Source organism: Cetorhinus maximus, chromosome 1 (assembly GCF_964194155.1).
Source record: "Cetorhinus maximus chromosome 1, sCetMax3.hap1.1, whole genome shotgun sequence".
NCBI classification, from domain to species: Eukaryota; Metazoa; Chordata; class Chondrichthyes; order Lamniformes; family Cetorhinidae; genus Cetorhinus; species Cetorhinus maximus.
Window position 1 is genome coordinate 117,471,353 of NC_135879.1, and position 16,022 is coordinate 117,487,374.

General features: G+C 40.6%; 1 protein-coding gene across 2 annotated transcripts in view; it reads right to left on the reverse strand.

The window, feature by feature from the left end:
- The window catches only part of LOC144682988 (protein sel-1 homolog 3-like), a 102,561-nt gene extending 88,281 nt beyond the window's left edge, over positions 1-14,280 (reverse strand). Inside the window, exons 1-3 of one of the 2 annotated variants that reach the window (XM_078545935.1) lie at positions 13,649-13,960; positions 12,984-13,492; positions 975-1,539 (exon numbers count right to left, since the gene is read on the reverse strand). In XM_078545935.1, coding sequence (XP_078402061.1) covers positions 975-1,539; positions 12,984-13,100 — 682 coding nt within the window. In that variant the 5' untranslated portion in view covers positions 13,101-13,492; positions 13,649-13,960. Of the gene's footprint in view, positions 1-974; positions 1,540-12,983 lie in introns of both variants that reach the window. The other variant, XM_078545927.1, reaches the window with a different exon arrangement.
- Positions 14,281-16,022: the final 1,742 nt, after the last annotated feature.

The window sequence follows — 16,022 nt, forward strand, 5'->3', positions numbered from 1 at the left end:
GGAAAACTGTTTCTATGTAAACACAAACTTGTAACACCAAAAGGATTGAATCTGATATTGTATTATCTGAAGGGAGAGGCATCATATCTTTCATTCACCTAATCCAGAAAATACTTACTGTGCATAACGTCCATGACAATTAGCAATCTACCACATTGAACAAGTGTTTAAAACAGGAGAAATAAGTTTGAAACTTTCAGCAATAAGTTGAAGTCTCCCTCTGTTCCTCAAACTCAATTTGAAAGTTTGGAATATTTTGAATGGAATGAGGCCTAAGCATTTTTTAAGTAGTACAAAAGTGTTACCATAATAACAAGGATTCATCCCATAAGACATTTTCTGACTTTGTAATTATTTTAAGAGCAAAGTGGATTTTTATCTTTGTCAGCTGGACAATATTCAGGCAGAATGAAAATCAGGCAGTTTCCATAATAGTAGATGATCAGTTCCATTAGATTACCGCCTGGGAAGCAAAGTCAAAAATCTCCCCTGATGTATGCAATAAAATGAAAATTTTTCAATGCTTATTTCATACATAAATTTTCTTATTGGGATAATGAAAAACAGAGAAGGCTAAATTAGATAGATGAACCAGCAAAGGTGTGAACTCAATAATATGTTAGCACATCTGAGGTATTAAACACATCTGCTGCATTAATGATTTTGCAATTTTTTAAAAATAAGTTTGATTCAATGGGACTACTTGGAAATAATTCAATTTCTATAATTGTTCATAAAACTGTATTACCACAAAAAGTTATTGAGGCTGAGTGTATTCTCTACATTTGAGAGAATTTAATAAAGCACTTGAGGAAAAGAAATAAAGGGGTGTGGGAGAAAAATCACCCAAAGAAGTGAGACTAGAGCAGCCAATTTTTATGTAGAGCCAACTGCAGCACAAGCACAATGGGACAAATGGTCTCCTATGTTGCAATTTCTACTTCAGTTAAGTAAGTGAAATAAAAGGCATGTACCATTTTCAACCAGGCACTGGGGTATTTGCTTTTCTTTTATTGACTTTATCTTCTCTCTGTCCCACTGAAGGCATTCTTTATGATCTTTGTGAGGCCGTTCAAAAGGGTTTAATGTCCGCAGTAATTTGTAGGTTCTAGTCGTAGCTTGTTCATAAACAGCCGCATTACGACTCTCGTGAGCTTCAAAATCAGTATTTATAATCCAAGCTCTTAATATTACACTATTTACGACAATAGAACGTTGGATCAAATAATCAACTGCGTATAACATGATGCTTGGAAATCTCACCCACAGAGTCCGATTTCTCAAGGTATGAAGACGTTTTTCACATTTCCATCTTTTCTTGTAAACAGTAATTCCGATTTTAACGTCGGTTGAAACTATCACCTCAACACCAACAATACTGGGTTCAGAACATAAATATTCAATGGAAAATTTGTAGTTAGCTACTACCATGTCAGTTGCATTAATAAACCGAATGAAATCTTTATGCTGTCTGTCTGTTGGAGATTGCAAAACAGAGGTAGTTTGTGTTGTATTCGTACTGAGTAAAGGTGCTGGCATCTGGAAAAAAATTCAAAATACAAATTTTTTATTAAATTCAGCATCTGAACAACATGAATATCATTTTGCATTCTTACATTAAAATATTAGTATTTTAGGGCCTTATAATGACGCAGCCGATGGTAAATGCCGAGCTGTACAAATCCCAGAGGGAAACTTGAAACAACTGTCATAACCCATTTTGCAATTCGAATGTTTCGAGATGCAGGCTTTGAATTCAGTAGTGATAAGACCTCAGAGTCTCCAGAGGTTTTTATAAAACTACATTACATATTTATTAATACAAGAAAGATTGTAAGCACATACATATGTCTATAAAATTAGTACTATAACAACTACAAAGATCCCCTAATTAATCTGACTCCTAGTTACACCTCCGTTAAAGCAACAGTAAAACACAGATTTAAACAGACTGTCTCTGGACAGTCACATTCAAAATGAGTTTCTTTCAGCTCTGCGTCCTTGCAGACAGCAGCTTGAGGCTTATGGGCTGGAGGCTTCAGATCTTAGAATCCCTCTCATTTTTACCAACAGCTTCTTTGAATGCAAATTTTCATTATCTCACTGTGTCTTTTGAACTTTACCTCTTCTAATAATAAGGCCTTTTCATAATACCCACTTCATTAGTAATCCTTGGGAAAAATAAACAAATACACTGTTTCTGAGCTTCACCTGGTTAGGTGTAATTTCACCTCTTCTCTTTGAATCCTAGCTACACTAGTTTGTTTAAAGAAAAACTGCAAACTTTCCCCATGTTTATCTAATTAACAATTCAAACCTACTTCTCTTCTACACATCAAAGCCACAAGGCCAGCTGGCTTTAATGCAATTAAGACAAACACACACACGCACACATTTTTAAAAATTCATTCATGGGATATGGGCTTCGCTGGCTGGGCCAGCATTTATTGCGCATCCCCATTTGCCCACGAGAAGGTGGTGCTGAGCTGCCTTCTTGAACCACTGCAGTCCATGTGGTGTAGGTACACCCACAGTGCTGTTAGGGAGGGAGTTCCAGGATTTTGATCCAGTGACAGTGAAGGAGTGTCAATATATTTCCAAGTCAAGATGGTGAGTGACTTGGAGGGGAACTTCCAGGTGGTGGTGTTCCCATCTATCTGCTGCCTTTGTCCTTCTAGATGGTAGTGGTCATGGGTTTGGAAGGTGCTGTCAAAGAAGCCTTGGTGAATTCCTGCAGTGCATCTTGTAAGTGGTACACACTGCTGCTACTGTGCATCAGTGGTGGAGGGAGTGAATGTTTGTGGATGTGGTGCCAACCAAGAAGGCTGCTTTGTCCTGGATAGTGTCAAGCCTCTTGAGTGTTGTGGGAGCTGCACTCATCCAGGCAAGTGGGGAGTATTCCATCACACTCCAGGCCTGTGCTTTGTAGATGCTGGACAGGCTTTGGGGAGTCAGGAGACAAGTTACTCATTGCACGATTCCTAGCCTCTGACCTGCTCTTGTAGCCACAGCATTTATATGACTAGTCCAGTTCAGTTTCTGGTCAATGGTAACCCCAAGATGTTGATAGTGGGGGATTCAGCGATGGTAATGCCATTGAACATCAAAGGTCAATGGTTGGATTCTCTTTTGTTGGAGAGGGTCATTGCCTGACACTTGTGTAACGCGAATGTTACTTGCCACTGGTCAGCCCAAGCCTGGATATTGTCCAGGTCTTGCTGCATTTGGACATGGACTGCTTCAGTATCTGAGGAGTCGCAAATGGTGCTGAACATCAGCGAACATCCCCACTTCTGACTTTATTATGGAAGAAAGGTCATTGATGAAGCAGCTGAAGATGGTTGGGCCAAGGACACTACCCTGAGGAACTCCTGCAGTGATGTTCTGGAGCTGAGATGACTGACCTTTGTGCTAGGTATGACTCCAACCAGCTGAGAGTTTCCCCCAGATTTCCGTTGGCTCCAGTTTTGCTACGATTCTGTGCCAATTCGGTCAAGTGCTGCCTTGATGTCAAGGGCAGTCATGCTCACCTCACCTCGCGAGTTCAGCTCTTGGTTTGAACCAAGGTTGTAAATGAGGTTAGGAGCTGAGTGGCCCTGGTGGAACCCAAACTGGGCGTTAGTGAGCATGTTATTGCTAAGCAAGTACCGCTTGATAGCACTGTTAATGACCCCTTCCATTACTTTACTGATGATTGAGAGTAGACTGATGGGGTGGTAATTGGCTGAGTTGGATTTTGTCCTGCTTTTTGAGTACAGGACATATCTGGGCAATTTTCCCCATAGGTGGGTAGATGCCAGTGTTGTAGCTGTACTGGAACAGGTTAGCTAGGGGCGTGGCAGGTTCTGCAGCATAAGTCTTCAGCACTATTGCCGGAATATTGTCTGGGTCCATAGTCTTTGCCATATCAAGTGCCTTCACACGTGGAGCGAATCAAATTGGCTGAAGACTGGCATCTGTGATGCTGGGGACCTCCGGATCAGGACATTAGTGAACTAGATGGGCTATTTACAACAATTGACAACGGTTCCAGGGTCATCATTAGACTTTTAATTCTAGATTTTTAAAATTGAATTCAAATTCCACCATCTGCCGTGGCGTGCAGCGGGATTCAAAGCCGGGTTCCCAGAACATTACCCTGGGTCTCCGGGTTACTAGTCCAGTGACAATATCACTACGCCATTGTCTCCCCCCCCAACACAGACACCACTAAACTCTTATTTTAAAATAATTTCCAACAACATTATAGACATTATTATATCTTCTTGACACCCTTTAAGTATCTCACACATATATCATCTGTAATGGTCCTTTAGTATTTTCTGATCAGCCAATTAGATACATCAGTAAAATAACACTAAGAAAATCTTAAAGCAAATCAGTGCAAATCCTGTCATTGTTGTTTTTCTGTAACTAAAAAAAATCTGAAGTTTAGCAATCAGTCTTTTGTGGAAAAGCTGGAACTTAATTACACATAAATAAATTTACAAATTCTTTGTGAACTTCACAGCCTCCAGTTATGCTTGCAGCAGACTTGCCACAGCTTCAACTGATACTGCTGAAGCCACCCATTTCCAGCACTTCCAGAAAATTCACCTGTTGCACTTAGCAGCATCTGCACAATGACAAGGATGTATAACTATTGTAAATGATCTTTATTATGAAGCTATGCCCCTTTATTTTTTTGAAAATGTAACTTTTCAACTGACTGGAAGTTTTGCAATTTGAACTGGTACAGAGCAAAATGCTTAAAAATGCAAGGTCACATTCCAAGGTGAAGGTGGGAAATGAATAAATCACTCTTAGGGAATTTTGAAGAGACAGACATTTCCTATAATACAGATACCATCAAAGCTCATAGCTGTCTAAAGGAGAGGCATTCAAAATGCAAAGTACCGGATATTAAAACAATGGCTGCTACAGATGAACATGCCCAAAACCTCTTGGAAGTACACAATGGGTGAATTATTTCAAGGCAAAGCTGCCCAGCCACTAGAGAGAGATTGCAAGTGACACAGGAGGTGTCAAGAAAGTCTTCAGCAGAGGAAACAGGATGAACGCTACTCTCTCTGTCCCTCTCTCTCTTTTGGAAGAAGAGTGCTGCCTGGTTTGAGAAGCCAAGTCTGTCAGAAACCTACCAGCAAACCGAGATCTCATAATAATTGTAACATCTCCTCCATCTGATCAAATCAAATCGATCTCTGGGCTCTCAGCCAAGCATCATTATGCATTCTTGGCTGAGATCACAGACTTCCATTAGATTACCAAAAGACCTGAGACTCAGTAAAAAAACATTGCTTGATTGACAGCTCTGGCTCTCTGATATATGTTGCCAATTGCATAATGTTTATTTAGATAAGATAAAGAGGTTTCAAGTGCTTGCAGTTTCTGCTATTGATACTTAAAAGGGTCTGGATAATTGATGCTTTCATTGGCCTGTAGTAAAAAGTAGCTTTTGATTTAAGAAATTGTAAAGTTATCAATGAATGACTTTTTTTTAAATTAGATTTTATTTACACATCTTATTGTCACTATTGGGTTCACTGGTTCTATACAGTGCAAAGTGGGTGAATGGGGATGCAATTGCCATAGCCCGGCATGGGGGGGCATGCCTTGGCATAGGGACATGAGGGGCCTTTGGAGGTGGGCGGGGGGCATACCTTAGATCGGGGCGGGGAGAAGGGGGGGGTGGGGGCAGAAAGAGGAGGGGGGTGTGTAGAGGACATTCTGAACGTACCTTGGAAAAGGTTCCCTCATACAGACTATTGTTCACGGCACCTCTGAGGTGCCATGAACCACGACTCTTTGAAAAGCAGGCCCAACTCCAGGAAAATTGCGGAGGATTAGGACATCCTATTCCCTCAGTGAAGACAGCCATGTCAAGCGTGCAGGATACGGGCTCACAATCCGAACCAGCCTGCACCTTAAAAGACACTCTTGAAATTCAGAAACATCGGGCATGGAGTCGGGAATCCCAGAATCGGATCTGGCTGCCATTTACAACCCTCAGTGGAGTCTCCCTGGCTCCATGAAAATCCAGCCCAGAGTTAGGAGGCTGTGAAATTCACTTCCAGGGCTGCTGGTTGAGGCAGAAATGTGTCAACTTTCAAAAGTACATTGGTTAGGCAGATGAAGGAAACAGGGCTGAAAGGATATGGGAACAGGGTGGGTAATTATAATTTACTTATGTGACGGGTGAATGCCAACATTGGCCGGTTGGGTCAAATGGCCTATTTTCACATAGAAATATCCAGAAATTCCCAATAGGATGAAAAAAAGCATGCAGATTCTGTCCAAAATTGCAACCTCTACCCCAGAGCAGTCTATCATGCACTGCGCTTCCTGGATTGCAGAAATTAGGTAGCTTCAGAGGAAGGAGGAGAAAGAAAACGACTCAGCCTGCTTTCATGCATCTCATAGCCATCAGTGTAAAAGGGAGAAGTCAGCTTTTTGGTGATAGGTCTTCAGTTGCTTAGTTCTCCAGGGGGTAATTGCTAATATTTTTCTGAATCTACCTTTTAAGTGCCATTTAATATTTTATATAGTTCTGAAACTTCACTTCTCAGGTGTCCATCCAAGTTTCTCTAGTCCTTCCTCAACATTAAACACTTTGATCTTAGGAATCAGCCTTGCAGCTCTTCCCTGCACTGCCTTCCTGCCCTAAATGTCATTCGTGAGTCTTGGCAACAAGAAATTAACAGAAAACTGAACTGAACTCCTCTTAATTGAATAATGTCACAGGATCTTTTTAACATACACCTGAACAGGATGTTTAACTTCTTAATTAGATGGGCAACGCCTGCTCCCTTGATATGATCCACGCTGACATGTCAGTGCAGTGTGTTCAAGACCTTAGATATGCTAAAACTGACAGGTCGTTAATGTAACTGCTCTGTTCAAAAATAGAAAAAAAGACAAACCTGACATCAGTAGCAGGTAAGATTCTAGAAGCTATGTTATGGGATGAAATCATTAGAAAGACATGAGTTATTTAAGAACAGCCAGCACAGATCTGTAAAAGGCAAGTCATATGTGACAAATTTAAAAGTGTTCTTTGAGGAAATAATAATGTAAATAATTGAATAAGTTTTTCTATTCATTCATGGGATGTGGGCTTCTCTGGCTAGGCCAGCATTTATTGCCCATCCCTAGTTGCCCTTGAGAAGAATATGGTGAGCTGCCTTCTTGAACTGCTGCAGTCCATGTGGTGTAGGTTCGCCACAGTGCTATTAGGAAGGGAGTTCCAGGATATTAACCCAGTGACAGTGAAGGAACAGCGATATATTTCCAAGTCAGGATGATAAGTGGCCTGGAGGGATGTTTTCAAACCGGCAAATCCTTCCAACGGCACGCAGTAAGAGCAGAAGAAATTCCTGGTCAGCCATGTGATGGAAAGAATGTTGGAACCTCTACCATCCCTACCCATAGCACCAGACTACAACATGCATATAATAGTGCATGTTGCCACAGAAACTCAGACTTCCTGAGTGAACTGTAATAAAATTAAGGAGTCTGGTATTAAAAAGAATATAACAGAGTGGATGGAATGTTAACAGAGAGAAGAAGAAGAAAACAGAGTAGTGATTCAGGAATGTTTTCAGGGATGCAGCAATGCAAACAGCGATGCCGCCAGGGGCTTTTGTGCTAGATTTGAAAACGATTTGGACTTGGATATGAGAAGCACAATATTAAAGTTTGAAACTGACACAAACGTGGGGAGTGTGGTTTAACTGTGAACAGGGCTAAATGTAAATTCATGATATGACTGAATTTCACAATCAATGTTAAGGGGAGAGGAGTGGATCTAAGGCTAATGTTTTAAGCTTAAATAAGGGCAATTATGAGGGCATGAAGACAGAGCTGGCTAAAGTGAACTGGCAAATTAGGTTAAGGGATAGGTCAGTAAAGACACAATAACAGACAGTTAAGATGTTTTAGAATACTCAGAAAAGATACATTTCAGTAAGAAAAACTCTAAGGGAAGGACACACCATCCATAGCTAACCAAAGAATTTAAAGATAGTATCGGATTGAAAGAAAAAGTGTATAATTCCAAAAAGATGAGTGGCAGGTCAGAAGATTGGACAGAATATAAAGAACAACAAAGAATGACTAAAAGATTAACAAGAAGGGAGAAATTAAGGTAAGAGAGAAAGCTAGCTAGAAATACAAAAACAGATAGTACACGTTTCTACAGGTATTTAAAAAGGAAAAGAATAAGTCAGGTAAGTGTTGGTCCTCTGGAGATGGGAATGGGGAATTAATAATGGAAAATAAGGAAATGGCAGATGAATTGAACAGATATTTTGCATTTGTCTTCACTGTAGAGGGTACAAAAATCATCCCAGAAATAATTATGAATCAGGTGGTGAAAGGGACGGGGGAACTGAAAACAATTACAATCACCAGGAAAGGGTACTGTGTAAGTTATTAGAACTAAAAGCTGACAAGTCCCAGGTCCTGATGGACTTCATCCTAGGGTCTTACAAGAAGTGGCTGCTGAGAAATAGATGCATTGGTTTTAATTTTCCAAAATTCCCTAGATTCTGGAAAGGTCCCATCAGATTTGAAAACAGCAAATGTGACTCCTCTATTCAAGAAAGGAAGGAGACAGAAAGCAGGAAACTACAGGCCAGTTAGCTTAACATCTGTCATACAGAAATTGTTGGAATCGATTATTAAGGAGGTTATAGCAGGGCACTTAGAAAATCTCAATGCAATTAAGCAGAGTCAACATGGTTCTGTGAAAGGGAAATCATATTTTATTAATTTATCGGATGGAGTTCTTTAAGGAAGTAACAAGCGACATGGATAAAGGGGAACCTGTGGATGTGGTGTACTTAGATTTCCAGAAGGCAATTGACAAGATGTGTCTTGGTACATGAATCACAAAATGTTAGTATGCAGGTACAACAAGTGCTTAGGAAGGAAAATGGAATGTTGTCATTTACGGCAAGGGGAATGGAATATAAAAGTAGGGATGTTTTGCTACATTTGTACAGAGCATTGGTGAGACCACATCTGGAAAACTGTGTACAGTTTTGGTCTCCTTTTCAAGGGAAGGATATAAAGCATTAGAAGCAATTCGAAGGAGAAACCTAACTGATACCTGGGATTGGGGGTGCGGGGGTGTGGGGGGGGGGGGGGGGGGGGGGGGGGCGCAGTTTATCTTATAAGGAAAAGTTGAACAGGCTGGGACTGTATTTATTGGAGTTTAGAAGATTGAGAGGTGATCTTATTGAAACACATAGGACCCTGAGAGGACGTGACAAGATGGATGCTGAAAGGATGTTTCCCCTGGAGGGGAGGCTAGAACAAGGGGACAGAGTTTAAAAATAAGGGGTCTCCCATTTAAGACGGAGATGAGAAGAATATTTTTTCTTTCAGTGGGTGGTGAATCTTTGGAATTCTCTCTCCCAGAGATCAGTGAAGGCAGGGTCAATGAATATTTTTAAGACTGAGGTAGATAGATTCTTGACTAACAAGGGAGTCAAAGGTTATCGGGGTAGGCAGAAGGTAGAGTTGAGGCCACAATCAGATCAGCCATGATCTTGTTGAATGGCGGAGCAGGCTCGAGCAACTGAATGGCCTATTCCTGCTCCTAATTCGTACGCTCGTAAATTCAAGAACAATAGTTGGAATAATAGATTTGTCAGATGGATTTAATGTGAGGTGATACATTTTGGGTGAAGAATGATGGCAAGTCATTTATACTAAATAGCAAAATTTTAAAAAGTTTAAAATGGTAAAACTTTAAACAGTTCAAGTAGTCAGAAACACAAATCTTTAAAAAATGAGGGGGAAAATTGATAACACATATGGGATGCTAGGTTTCATAAACAGAAGTCAAGAGCATAAAAGTAGAGGTAACAAGACACCTATCTTTATACCTATACCAATTGGTTTGGCTGCAATTATGATGGACCAAATTTTGCAGTTGTAATGACAGCATAATTGTCAGCATTCACTGTTATTACTCTGCGAAACTGATGGCAACTTCTGATATTTGCAGTTAAATGTAAAAGTCCAGAAGTTGCTATCAATGATTCCCCACATGGAAACTAATTAGAAATCACTGAATTGACATGAACTTCCATTTTCTACTCCATTGTTCTTACTGTAAAAACTCTTGCAAAAGTTAGACCTGGTTGAATAAGGTATAACTAATTTTTTAATGGCATTCTAAGTCATACTTACTGCTGAATGACCTCACTAGTCCTGAAATTCTAATTTTATATTTGTGGAATGTCAAATTTCTCCATTCTATCATAAAAATATTCCAGATTTTTAAAATAATAGGAATACTTGTTTTAATGTATGTTCAAGGCATTTCAGCTTCTACCTTAATCCCATGTGTATGTCCCAATCTTTATATTGCTTTCTGTAAAATTTGAAAAAAGTAAACAAATAAACATGCTTGTTACTTCCTGGTTTGCTGTCTGTAAGAATTCTTCAATGTGATTGGCTGCCTAGCCTGCTTGATGACTGTTACAGGATGCCAGAGATCCCCTATAACCGGTGCCAGAATAAAATCAATGTTCTGGACAGGTGAAATCCACACCACAGAGATCACTGGATCTTTGTGGACAGTTTTCTTCATGGTCAGTGGCAATAGTTGTCAATTCCCTACTAACTACAAAATCAGGGCCAAGTTTTGCCCAAAAATTACTGGAGCAGCACATCGTGCAGAAAGAGCCATGAATTAGATTTTTTCCCTTAATAGTCATGTCATTTCATTTTTACACCACAAATTAATTGGAAATACCAATTAATAATGGTGCAGCAATGTCAACAGGACATCCTGAACATTGGGTTTAATTGCCTACTTAACTACTTAAATTAAAGGATAGAGGACAAAACAGAGGAAGTGAATGAGGGGAGAAAGGGCAAATTAGAATCAAATTAGAGACAGAAAGAGAATTAAAGCAAGGAAAATAAAAATTAGATTGAGAGAGAAGGGAAAAGTAAGTTTTTTTAATCTAAATTTTAAAAGGCTCTAGGAACAGTTTATTACTCACAAGGGTGAAACTCCAGTTTCAACTATTCCTTTTCTCAACCTCCAAGGTTGAGTTTCATATCAGGGCCGTAAATTGTGTCATTAACAGTATCCTTGTAACAAGAAATACCAGCCCAAAATGTCTACAGTGAATGTCATTCACATTTGCAGCTTTAATCCAGCAATTTATTGACATTCATGTGCAAGTTGGCCACAAGCTCCCATTTTGGAGAGGATATCAGTGGAGCAGCATAAATTGGCCAGCAATTTATGCCAATTCACAATGCATGAAATATTGCTGTTTTTTTATGCACTGATAATGGTGAACGCCATGAAGTTGTCATCATTTTGCCAGTAATTTCTGGGCCATAGCAACTATTGTTCAGACAGTTTTAGGGAGGATGTTGAAACCATGAAGAGGGTTTGTACGCATTCGAATAACATCAGGCTTTAAGTTGTGAGAGATAAAGAAACTGGGGTTCTTTTTACTGCAAAGGAGGTTAAGAAGAGATCAGACTGAAGAGCTCACAGTTGTTCCAATAAGGTAAATCAGTAAAAAAACAATTATTTCTACTGGGTTGAGTTCTAACTCAGGGCTCATAAATTTACCAAAAGAATGAGAGAATGAGATTTTTTTTTGCACAAAGGTTGTTAGGTGATAGTTTCTAGTAGGGGATTCTATACTGGAATAAAAATCCCAAGTAGCTGTTAAAAGGGAAGGAAGTGGGTGAATATTTGAAAAACAAAATATTGGGAAAGCGCATAGGAGTGAAACTAATTTGCTATCTCCTTCAAGTGCAGTGACCTGAATGGCCTCCTTCTGTCCTGTTAAATTCTATCATTTTAACTCCTGGTGAGATGAACATCTCTAACAAGAGAGAATCTAACCATCACCCCTGGATGTTCAATGGCATTCCCATCACTGAATCGCCAACTATCAACATCCTGGTGGTTACCATTGACCAGAAAATGAACTGGACCAGCCTTAAAATACTGTGGCTACAAGAGCAGGTCAGACACTGGGAATTCTAAGGCAAGTAACTCGCATCCTCAGATCCCAAAGCCTGACCACGATCTACAAAGCATAGCAGATGTCAGCACTGCAATGGAATGTTCTCCGCTTGCCTGGATGAATGCAGATCCAACAACACTCAAATTCGACACCATCCAGGACAAAGCAGCCAATTTGATCGGCACCCCATCCACCACCTTCATTCCATCCATTACTGACACACAATGGCTAACAGTGTGTACTATATACAAAATGCACTGAAGCAACTCACCAAGGCTCCTGCGACGGCAACTTCCAAACTCTTGACTTCCACCATCTAGAAGGACGAAGGCAGCAAACATATGGCACCACCACCACCTGCAGAGCCACAAATCATCCTGCCTTGGAACTATATCGCCGTTCCTTCACTGTTGCTGAATCAAAATCCTGGAACTCCCTTCCTAACAGTCCTGTGGGGGTACCCGCACAAGATGGACTGCAGTGATTCAAGAAGGCAGCTCACCACCACCTTCTCACCATCACCTTAAGTGATGGGCAACAAATGCTGACCTTGCCAGTGATGACCACATCCCAAGAAAGAATAAGACGACTCCTAGAGGGGCAACTCCTCCAGGGGACAGCCAGCAGACGCAGCTATTGCCCAGGGGCTATTGGGGAGAATTAGTGAGAGTTCCCAACAAGCATTGCTCAAAAGGAGTAACTTATTCAAAGGTTTTTACAGCCTGACTAATAAGAGTAAAAGGCCACGTTCTCATCAGCTGTTTGCGGGGACTTCCAACAATAAACCCAATGGAGAAGCAGCATCACCGACTGCAATGTGTGTTCAACTGTGCATGTGCGGATACAGAAGTTGCTGTAAATTTCAGAGGGGTAATAACGACGAACGCTGAGTTTCACTGTCATATTTAAGCAAAATCCAACTTAACTTAAAGAAACAGTAACTTTTTACCTACATCTTTGTTCAGTATCACTTACCAGCATAACGAACCACCCAAGACATGGCAGCCAATGGGAATTCCTCATCCTCCTGCAGGTGGACTTCAAAAACAATCTGGTCACCACCTCCACTTCCCATCGCTTTGCATTTTCCATTTGTTTTTTATGTCCCCGAATTCATCGCTGTTTTGTTCGTGATGAGTAGAATTATGCAACTAGCAGTTTAAGACTTTAAAATAAATACAAATCAATTTAGAGATTTAAGAAACTGGGTCTAATCGCTAGATAAATCCTAATCTGGGTTTTGCGAACCAGATGCCCACTCTCCTTACTTGCGATCCCAGGCTGGGAGCAAACTAGAAGAAGCTAACAGGCGGACAGTGGATTGTCGACAGGTGTTCACTGCTGATCCTGGTCGAGTTGTGAAAGTCAGACAGACGTGGAACCTCCACAGATACTTCCGGGAACCGCGGCGCCAAAGGGAGCGGCGGTTACGGCGCACCCAGGAAGATCGAGCCACATCCTGGTGGAGCAAAAGCGCCCAGCGGCTGAAATAGACAAGTGGTATTGAAATGTCTAGATTTTTGCAGCCGTGTGTTACAGAGTGTGTGTAGTTTCATCGTGTGTTCCTTCTCGAAGCATTTATGAACTAAGGGCTTTTCCCACTTACTTTTAAGAACAATTTTTTAATAATACATACGTACAAAATGCGGATGGGTGTATCCAAGATTAAGGAATCGATAAATAGTGCTGCCATTTCGTCCACATACAATTAGTTCTGCACCAGTAACTTTTCATTCAACTCCTGCCACGTAGCTGTAAATACAATTCTCAAACAGGATTAAGGGATGTTTATTTTAACTCTATCGTCACCCAGGACTTTGAACAAATCACTTCGAACTCATCACAGCTGAATTCCTCAAACTAAGCTTTCTCTAGTGAATCATTATATATTCAAAATATTAAACTGACGAGAATATCGTTTGCTCCGCAGTTGCATTTACCAAAGCAGGCTTTGTTTTCTGTTTCAAACACAGAAAATGCTGGAAAAACTCAGCAGATCTGACAGCATTTGTGGGGAGAGAAACAGAGTTAACGTTTCGAGTCCGTATGACTTCTTCAGAGCTTTTATCTTTGTTTTCTGTTTCACTTTTTTCAAGAAACCAATTCAGAAACCGCAGTTATTAAAGTACTCCTTTTAAAATTCTTCAAATTTATTGGAGCAATAATTGAAAAACAGAATGTTATGATCCAATATAGGCCTATGTCTTAGTTTAAAGTTGCAACTTGTTTAAAAAATGCTATTAAAGATAAATCGTTTAGTGCAAATTTCAACGAAATATAAGCAAAAAAACAACTCAGCCGATTACCAAAAGTTCAAAATTAATGCAAGAGTCAATTACAAATCCCATGATCAAGAGTTTACTATCCAAGAAGTCAACATTTCTACTCATATGAATGCTTAACCAAAAATAAACAACCCAGGCATTAAGTTTTCAATTAGCAAAAATGAAACACTGCAGAGGCTGGAAATCTGAAAATAAAACAGAAAATGCCCAACAGGTCAGGCAGCATCTGTGAAGAGAGAAACTGAGTTCATGTTTCAAGCTGGTGGCTTTTAGTCAGAATTAGAAAAAAGATGAGTTTGAAACAAGTACAGAGGCAGGGAAAGGGGTAAGAATAAAAGGAAAGGTCTGTGATGGGGTGTAAAGCAGGGGAGATTAAATGACAAAAAGCATGATGGTACAAGACAAAAGGAGATGGCAATGGTTCAAGAAAAGAAATAAAAGGTGGATCAAGAGAAGGTGTAAATAGAGTCATAGAGGTCTACAGCACAGAAAAAGGCCCTTTGGCCCATCAAGTCTGCGCTGGTCAAACAAGTACCTAATTATTCTAATCTCATTTTCCAGCATGAGGCACATAGCCTTGTATACCATGGCATTGCAAGTGCACATCCAAATACTTCTTAAACGTTATGAGGGTTTCTCCCTCTACCACCCTTTCAGGCAGTGAGTTCCAGATTCCCACCACCCTCTGAGTGAAAAAATTCTTTATCACATCCCCTCTAAACCTCCTGCCCCTTACCTTAAATCTATGCCCCCTGGTTATTGATCCCTTCACCAAGGGGAAAAGTTCCTTCCTGTCTAACCTATCTATGCTCCTCATAATTTTATACACCTCAATCATGTCCCCCCTCAATCTCCTCTGCTCCAGGGAAAATAACCCCAGTCTATCCAATCTCTCCTCATAACTAAAACTCTCCAGCCCAGGCAACATCCTGGTAAATCTCCTCTGCACTCTCTCTAGTGCAATCACATCCTTCCAATAATGCGGATTCCAGAACTGCATGCAATACTCTAGCTGTGGCCTAACTAACATTTTATACAGTTCCAGCATAACCTCCCTGCTCTTGTATTCTATGCCTCGGCTAATAAAGGCAAGTATCCCATATGCCTTCTTAACCACCTTATCTACCTGTCCCACTACCTTAAGAGACCAGTGGACATGCATACCAAGGTCCCTCTGATCCTTGGTACTTCCCAGGATTCTACCATTCATCATGTATTTCCGTGACTTATTTGTCCTGCCCAAGTGCATCACCTCACACTTATCCAGATTAAATTCCATTTGCCACTGATCAGCCCATCTGACCAGCCCGTCTATATCTTCCTGTAATCTAAGGCTATCCTCCTCACTCTTTGCAACCCCACCAATTCTTGTGTCATCCGCGAACTTACTGATCAACCCTCCTATATTCAAATGTAAATCATTTATATATACCACAAACAGCAAGGGACCCAACACCGATCCCTGTGGAACCCTACTGGACATAGGCATCCAGTCGCAAAAACACCCCTTGACCATCACCTTCTGCTTCCTGCCACTCAGCCAATTCTGGATCCAATTTGCCAAATTGCCTTGGATCCCATGGGCTCTTACCTTCGTTATCAGTCTCCCATGCGGGACCTTATCAAAAACCTTGCTGAAGTCCAAGTAGACTACATCAAATGCATTGCCCCCATCTACACACCTGGTCACCTCTTCAAAAAATTCAATCAAATTGATCAGGCATGACCT